At 35.0% G+C, this 9,496-nt stretch overlaps 1 protein-coding gene across 3 annotated transcripts in view; it reads right to left on the bottom strand.

The window, feature by feature from the left end:
* Positions 1-9,496, bottom strand: part of LOC117107138 (kelch-like protein 17) — a 42,889-nt gene that overhangs the window by 6,893 nt on the left and 26,500 nt on the right. For all 3 annotated transcript variants that reach the window (XM_033248695.1, XM_033248696.1, XM_033248697.1), the window contains exons 7-9: positions 8,636-8,780; positions 7,204-7,460; positions 5,702-5,957 (exon numbers count right to left, since the gene is read on the bottom strand). In XM_033248695.1, the coding sequence (XP_033104586.1) occupies positions 5,702-5,957; positions 7,204-7,460; positions 8,636-8,780 (658 nt within the window). The remainder of the gene's footprint in view (positions 1-5,701; positions 5,958-7,203; positions 7,461-8,635; positions 8,781-9,496) is intronic.

Genomic DNA, 9,496 nt, shown 5'->3' with positions numbered 1-9,496 from the left:
ACAAAATGTCAGAAAACTTTTCTTTGACGCATGCGCATTTGCATAAATGTCTACACACACACATACACACTACACACAATAAAAAACATAGGAAATAGCAAGAGTGATTACAATAGTTCCTATTGCATTACATGCATAGGAACTAAAAAATGAATAAAAAAAAAAAATAAATAAAATATATATTTTTATGTATATCTTCCCTGTGACTGATTTTTTTTATTAACCTTATATTTGAGACATAAATCAAAATAATAAAAATAAAACTCAAAAGTGTACGTTATCACAGTACATTGTGCAGCCGATTTAATTACACTCCTTTTTTAATTAGAACTTATAGACAATGCAAAAAGTATTGCATTTTTTTTGTCTATATTTTTGTTTTATTATATATAAGAAAATGGTATATAAAAATGCACTCTTTTAAACAATTAATTATTGTGAAACACTATTAAAAATACTTTCCCAAAGTATGCTTAACACTGTAGAAATTGATATTTCCACTATCAAGCTTATATATTTAATGCATGGGTGTATGCAAGGGAGGGTCGGGAAGGTCGTACGACTCCCCCCCCCCCCAACATTTTCAAAGGTCCACATTTTTTCCAAAGACATTTTTTCTAGGGCCTTTTCACAATGACATAAATGAAAAAGCATTGATGAGGTACCAGCAATGAGTCCAAAGACCTTGCCAATTACATGACGTAATCTATCTCAATTCCAAGGAATGAAAGTTCTCAGTCTGTGTCAATTCAGCAGAATTTCTATTTTTTTGTAAAATTATATTGACATTTTAATCACATCTTGCTGTTATTTCATTGTGAAAGGTCCAAAAAATTATGATCATGACCCACCCAGAAAAAATCCTGGATACACCCCTGTAATGAACATTAACAAGTCTTTGATACAACAGGTACCATATTTCCTTCAGTTCAGAAAATGGAACATGCCAATTCCCTGTGAGCCAGGGCAGTTTTTCTTCTTGAAAGCCTTTCATAAATTTAAATAAATGAAGGAAGAAAATTTCATTCAATCACATTAATTTTTATATATAACAGATCGCAAGAAAATTTGCTTTCCGCTGCCACTTCAACCTAAGCGATCGGATTAGTGTAGGCAAAGTTACAACGTTGTAAAGAAACAACTCCTCATATGCCAGCAGTGGAAACACACTAATAATCGCCTATATTTTCATAATTCAACCCAAAAATTACGGGGCTATTTGAAGAAATATGTTTTGTAAATTGTTTGCAATAGCTCTACGTGTAACTTTCTATAGACCGTTTCAACCTAATGTATTTGACCTCTGGTCTTGAGTCACAGTTTTTGTAGTAAAAACAGTCAATGTTTTAGAAGAAGCACTAATGGTTGAGAGGGTGATTTTCACGGTGGCGCGCTTTTTGATATGTAATTTTTTTGGTCACAGATGCTGGTTTTGAGATGACAAGTCCTATATATCAAAGACATAATGCTTTTCATTTCATTTTTCTTCATTTCATTTCATTAGGCACGAGCGCCAAGGATATGCCAATCAGTGAAGTTAATCACTATCCTACGTGGCATATTCATTAAACAACAGGGGACTGAATGGACCAGTACACCATGGTAACCCCCTAATCTTCTCGAAGTACGTATTGGGTTCTTTAAAGTGCACACAAGCCAAATGCATACACTGGGCCTACGGTTTAAAGTCGTTATCCAAGAAGACTTGTTCCACACCCGAACTATTGGCGAGTGAGCCGTTAGAACCAGCACTGATATTATAGTTGAAATTTATGGTGTCCCTGACTTAACTGCTCGGCCAATCAACTTGGTCAATGCTCGAAGGTCTGCTGGTATTCATCAGGGCCCTCTGAAATAATGTGACGCTTCATAAACTAAATACTGTATACAAATCTAAGAAAGTGAGAAAAAAATTCTGTTGTTTCACAAGATTTGATCTCAGACTCTTAACCAACCACCTAGCTACTGTTCCACTACTGTAATGGTAAAACAGAAAGGGTGATTACCACTAGCCTAGTTAGCACATAATAGAAATATCATAGGAGTGATGTTTTGCCCTACCTGATCAAATACTCAGTACATTCCCATATACTAAGTGATTCAGGTGGGAATCAAACCCACAACCTCTAGATAACTACACTTCTTCTTCTTTTTTTTTTATTTTTTTTTTTATAAGAACCAGTTAAATTTTGCCCAGGCTCATTTTTTGCCAATTTCTTCTTAGTTTTACACACTTTACAAACATAGAAAATTAATACAGTATTGAACAGCAGTATCTGTGCTGTATTATTTTTACATAGCAACACCTACTACAAAATGAATAAGGTACGGATAAGCTGTAGGGTTTTCTATTTTTTTTTTTTTTTTTATAAAAACCTCATTCGTTCTTAGGTTGTTCTTATTTTTTTGGAAATTTTAGCCTTTTAAATGTTCTTGTAAATTTGTAATTGTCAAAAAAAAATGTCTAGCCTAGATGGGAATGAACTGATTTCAATTGACCTTCCTAGATTGTGTCAATCAAACTCAAGAACTGATTAACCAGAACAGTGATTGAAAATGGGTGTCAAACCTTAAGGGCCCGTTTGAGCAAAAAATGCCAACCGTATTCCGTTAATCGCGCTGAGTGAACATTGTTTGTAGTCACGCTGAGTGAACGCTGTTGTGTGAACAATTTGGAATTTTAATCCGTGGATTAGCTTACGCTGGCGTAAGCTACGCCAGTTTTACGCCGTGTCTGTGAACATACCCTAATTAATAGAAAGGTAGAAAATATGACATAATAAAATCAGCAATGTGTTTAATGGCTTTAGTATAACAACATACAAACAACATAGGTATATGTCGATTGACAACAGATTGGCTTCTTCAAGTGATTGACAGTATATCTCATGAGAGCGTAATACGATATTAATGCCTCAGATTTCAGCATGGTGAGTTTAATTAACATCACTACTGTATTTCAAAAGATAATGTATAGCATATGTGGCAAAGACCAGCCAAACCAGTCACTGGTCGCAAAAATCAATTTTTAGTTGTTAATACATATTTAAATAGTAAAATGAGCTATGAAATGGTAGAATAAATTTACAAGAGTTAAACATACAGCTGTTGAAAGAACAATATTTGAGAAATTGGCCTTCAAAGTTTATGATTTCGGGCATTTCCCAGGGAGAACCCATCACCAAATCGTTAAAAATTGTTGCTTAAACATTGAAAATGGGGATAACAACAGCATAGCATGACATATAGATATATAAAAGTTAGTTTAGTGCAGTAAAATAGATTTCAAAAATTTTGACATTCCAGTATTTTTTGAATTTTTTGGCAGTCTCTTGAATGGAACCCAGAACCCTGTCATTAGAAAGGCAGCAATGCTATAGCCAGCTATTGGGACAGTCCCACACAATTTTGTATTGGGTCCACAAAGAATGGGTCCACATTTTAAAATGGGTCCAGATTTCTCATATTTTGTGTAAAATAGGCCAACTTTTAAGAAAGTGGATCCAGATTTCTCAAATTTTGTATAAAATAGGTCAATCTTTAAGAAAATGGGTCCAGATTTTTGCGTAAAATGGGACAACATTTAAGAAAATGGGCCCACATTATTTGAATTTACACGTAAACTGAAACTGGGTCCACCCTGATATTGACATGTCTTTTTTTTTGTTTGTTTTTTTTTTTGGTTACTTTTAACTCATTTATGCTTTGTGATAACAATTCACTTGAAGAACTGTACAAATACTGTATATACCAGATTGTTGTGAATTTTTAGTGATCTTTCTTGGACAGGTCTTATCTAGCAGCTTTCTGAGTTGGAAATAGACCGAATTAGTCACCAAACAGAAGCTGCTCTAGTGCAGTGGCGTTATTGTACTGTCCTTGCTACTGACCCTTGGTTTATACTAGAGTAATTTTAAATGTGAGAAGCAGTCATTTTGGAAAGCATATTGTCAGTCTTATACGGAAATGTTTCTAGTTTGTTCTATTGTCTATTTACTTTCAAATTGTCTATTTCACTTTCAAATATTTTCTTAGATTTCATTTCTGTTTAAAGCATTGTGTAAGTGTAAATGCATTTTATGAGTAGTGAAATCACTTTATTTGCCAATACATTATAATTCCATCAGTACAAAAATAGTCTTGAAATATAATTTTTTTTTTATACAAAACATAATGTGTAAAAAATATATATAGCCTATTTTTTCCCCCTGAAAAATTATTTTTCTCCAAGACGGAGGGAGAGGGGCAGCCCTACCCGACGGGGAGACCTGGTCTCCCTGCTCCTCTCTATCGCTCCCTCTGTATTATTGTACTGTCCTTGCTACTGACCCTTGGTTTATACTAGAGTAATTTTAAATGTGAGAAGCAGTCATTTTGGAAAGCATATTGTCAGTCTTATACGGAAATGTTTCTAGTTTGTTCTATTGTCTATTTAGTTTCAAATTGTCTATTTCACTTTCAAATGCATTTTATTGAGTAGTGAAATTACTTTATTTGCCAGTACAGTAGAACCTCGTTTTTACGTACCCCTGTTATATGAACCCTAGGTTTTACGTACGTCTCGTATCGACGATGACGCCATCTAAATCCCCGAAAATATTCAAAACAAACAGCCCTTTTCAGAGCAACCATAAGTTAAAAGACTATAACAATAAACTATAACAATAATGGTAACAAACCATAATGCAACATATTTACATTAAACAGCAACGTTGATTGAGTCTAATACCGCTAATTGGTTGACTCGCCCAGTGCAGCGCAACATGGTCTTAGTTTGTCTCTGCAGGCCCAGACAACACCACAGCTCTGTTGTTTAGAATAGCCATGAAGGGGAATTCCCAAGTTAAACCTTTATCGTATAGGTAATCTTACAATGTCTTCATGTTCTTTAGTTAAATAAAAGTGATGAATTAATAAACTAGACACATGGTTTTATTTGTAGGCCTAGAGGCTTGGTCTAGCCTAGGTAACATCGTTCGTTCATAACATAAGTTTATTAAGCGTTACGCACGTATTAGGTCAAAGGTTACCACAAATTTAACTCAATTTTACGAATCCCCCGATTTACGTACGCCCTCCGGTCCCATTCCGTACGTAAAATCGAGGTTCCACTGTACATTAAAATTCCATCAAAATTCCATCAGTACAAAAATAGTCTCGAAATATAATACTTTTTTTTATACAAAACATAACAAAAAGCTTACGTAAATTATACCTAAATGAAGGAAATAGCTTTGAATTAATTCAAAGAATACTAAGCTGTTTCATGACCTGTTGGAAAAGATTTGGAACTTTATAAGCCAGTTCATAAAGAATAATTATAATTCAAAATAGCTTAACTTTACACATAATTGTCCGATTAAGGTCATTGAGCCCTCATTATAAAGTTAATGATGTGCTCTATTCATTTAAATTAAAAACCCATTTTGATAGAGTACGAGTTTACAGCACTTCTGTGGTCTTGGTTCTTGCAACAAGATGACTTGGTGACAGTATTTAAGCTGAATATGTACCTATAAATCAACAGCAATCACCTTAGTCAACATTAGATGTGGCGAGTCCCAAAACGAAAAGCTTTCCTTGTTACATTGCAGAAGGAATTAACAAAATGATGAGCATGTACTGTGAGATATAATTATAATTGTTTAGATGGACTTGACTTTGGATTTATGTAATAGAGAATGAAAGAAAATTTACTGACCTCCTTGTGGTCATTGGTGTTACCGGTTCCCACATGTTAATGTCTTGATTAAATCTCTCCGCACTGTTCAAGCACGATGCACCATCATTGCCTCCGACAACATACAAAACATCTTCAATCACTGCGACACCCATGCTACTTCTTCTGTTGTTCATGTTCGCAATTTGAGTCCAAGTGTTTGTTTTGGGGTCATATTTTTCGACACTAGACAAGTGGGTGGAGCCATCATATCCACCCACTGCCCACAGAAAGTCATCTGGAGGATTAAAAAACTGTTGATAAAAAAGCTGATGTCCCTGATGTTGATAGTGAAGGGACCACCATGACATTTGGAAATTTTTCTCTGAAATAGTTAGGTTTATTAAACTTGATAAAATTATTACAAACCAATCCATAACTCTTTCCATTGATAATACTTTAATCTCAAAACATACAAGATATTTGCAATTCTTTCAACAACTATTTTTCGTCTATATGCCCAAAAGTAAATCAGCTCATTTGCCACTAATTACATTGATCCTCTTTTATTTATGCCAAATCAAAATTTGTTTATTTTACTTGATTCTGAATCTGAATTCCTATTATATTGTAATAACTTTCTAAATAGACAACAACATGGTTTCAGACCAATCATTATACTTGCCACACTATACTTGAACTATTGGAAAAATATAACTGATTCCTTTGAAATCAAACAAATTCCTGTTTATTATCTTTTCAGACTATCAAAAGCGTTTTATCATATTGTAATATTGTTTGCTTTAGTAATTTTCCAACTCAATTGTACCTAAAAATCTTTTGAAAGAACACCCACACGATGACAGAGTTTTGTCATTAAATAAAGATTCATCATTATTATAAAGATAAATTTTGTGTTTTCCTATCAATTTGGAAAAAAAGCTATACAATATTTGCCTCACAAACACGTTTAGCTTAAATCAACTCAGAACATATTTTCACGAAATAGATGATACTTTAATCAGAAACACTGAATCCTATTTTTTGTCAAAATATCACTCCATAATATGTATTTTCTTGAATACTGTATATCAAACTGACCTGAAAAATATTACTTTTTTTACCTGTCGCGTGGTGCAAACCCGACCCTAGCCCCCCACCCAATAGCACCGCCACGGTATACCGATGATAGACCTAGCCATTGAACCTTGTTTATTCCTTTCATTTTAGCATACTAGAATTACATTTTGTGTACCTCACTCTCACTCTCACTCTGTTTGCACACTCTGCTGACATTATTCTCCTGACGACGATTGAAGCAACTCAATCAAAACATCAAGACATTCTCAACAAAAACAATGGTTCTATTCAGAATTATGTGCATGGTGTACCGCAAGCATTTAATATAATTAGTATATTATTACTCTGCCAGACAGATATTTCAAGTCACTGAAAAAAAATTGGTGTTCCATAGCGATGTAGTTGTGGTAAAGGTGTACATGGAATATAATAATATCTATAAAATTAAAGGTTTTGAAAAGTACCTAGAACAGCAAGTTTGACATATCTTCTCCGTGTTGACATGGCAGCGATTGAAGTCCAAGCGTTGGTTAACGGATCGTACCTCTCAGCGCTATTCAAACAAGAGGCACCATCGTAGCCACCGACGGCGTACAAGAGGCCATTAAGAACAGCGACACCAAGACAACTTCTGCGTGTTCCCATTGAAGCACACTCAGTCCATGTATTTAGCTTTGGTTTGTAACATTCTACAACTGAAAGGTCACCAGACCCATCATACCTATAAAAAGACAGCATACAACCTTTGAACTTTCGAAGTTAGAAACTATTTATAGATGCAATATCTGTGCTGAACTTAAATGTGCTTAGACTACAATATTAGGAACTTGGTGTAGTAGCAGATAACAAGTACATCTTAACAGTAATCCTACATATAAATGTAGAGATAATAAAGAATCATATTTGTTTCCAGAATATATTTAAGAGGGCCCTTAAATACTACCTGACCTGTTGGGGGTAAGGGGGTAAACTGACTGGGTCCACCTTAATAAATATAGACGAGAAAAGAAATTTGCTTTAGGTTTTGTGTACCACAACTTATTATTTAAATACGGTGGAATAAATGAGATGAAAATGAAAATATAAAAACCAGCATAAAATATTAGCTAACAACTAGAAATTGCAAATTGCAAGTGAAGTGCTGCGAAGTAAAACTGCATAAAATGTTCTTCGAACAAAATTATTTATGCGAGTCAAGTGAAAATAATGAATAATAAAAATATAACAAATAATATGAGACACGACCCATTGTCTATATTAGAACAGCGTTGGTACCGTGTTCAATAGTGTTTTGCTGCAGTGACATCTCGCTGCTGGCGATGACTCGCTGCTGGCGAATCGATCTGCGCATGTGTATAAAATTGTATTTACCTGGGTTCGTAAATAATATTGGCCTCAAAATATTGTGGCTGAGACATGAGCCGATTAAACGTAGAAATAGGAAACCTAGAAATATAGTAAAAACGCTGAATAGTACTCCAGCGTCGCGATATGCGGACGTTGGTACGAGTAGGTTAGTCTACAAACGTCGCCTAAAGTAATTGATTTTACCCGGCAGAACGAAAGAAGGAAACTCCGCTTTTCAGTTGTCTTAGGCGCAGGTTTTTTGACAAACAATGACCTTTCAGAGGTCAAATTGCTGTCAAGAATATAAATTGGCTGCTTCGCAGCAACTATTTAAATAGAATCTAGATAGAATCCTAAAGCCTGCAGTTCAAAAAACATGCTTCTAGCTACACTTAATCGATCATTTCATTTAAATGGCGACATTCCAACAGTCACTGCTTGTAGCACTGTTCAAAAAAGAAAGGTGCATCTTGAGTAGAAAAATCTGTCAAGAGAAGGTGAATGACAACATATTTAAACCCCTTCCTCAGTACACTGGTTATGACTTACCCCCCAACAGCATAAATACATCGACTGGCAGCAGCAACGCCAAGTCGTGCTCTCCGAAAATTCATTGGCGCTATGTTGAACCAAGAGTCGTGACGAGGATCAAAACACTCGCATTCATTATGAATAGCAAATAGGCTACCACCACCTAAAGTGTAAATGACAGAATAAAGCAAAGTACAGTAATAAGACAACAGAAAGGTTTACAGAAATATCTTTATGAGAAACAGAAGTAAATACTGTATATGTGGCAAAGACAAGCAAAACCAGTCACTCGTCGCAAAAATTGATTTTTAGTTAGTTATTAATACAGGGTTAAATAGTAAAATGAGAGCTATAAAATGGTAAAATAATCATTAAAATCCGACATCTTGTTATAAGGTTACAGAAGCTTAAACATTAATATTTTTATTGTCCTTACTGCGTGAAACAGGATTTGCAACAAGTGACTGGTTTGGCTTGTCTTTACCACATATGCAATTGATTCTTATATGAAGTGATCAAGGACAACTAAAAATGTGCAACTGTTTGATCTTTAGCACTTAATCAGTGGCAGCACTCCCTCCCCCACACCCCAATGGGTAGGCTAAACATGATACATTGTGGCTCAGCAAAAATTACCTAGTTTTTCTAGGCACCAGGGGCCCTGGGGCTTACAGGACAGAAGTTCTTTTCTAGCTGCCGGGCTGGCCTACTGTATGCATGTAATTTTCAGATCCAATGTCGAACAACTTGGCTGAATAAACATCGCAGAGCTACCAATGTCCTTAGCAACACACATCAATTGTGTCACTCACTGTCGGACATCTTTGCTCAATGAACGTAGCAGGCTAATGCACCTAGCAATCACTTTGGAACAAAAAA

Source organism: Anneissia japonica, unplaced genomic scaffold (genome assembly GCF_011630105.1).
Source record: "Anneissia japonica isolate Jap-2015-1 unplaced genomic scaffold, ASM1163010v1 scaffold287864_len1152817_cov193, whole genome shotgun sequence".
Lineage (NCBI taxonomy): Eukaryota > Metazoa > Echinodermata > Crinoidea > Comatulida > Comatulidae > Anneissia > Anneissia japonica.
Note: the sequence above shows the minus strand (reverse complement) of the source record. Positions and strands in the feature narration are given on the sequence as shown.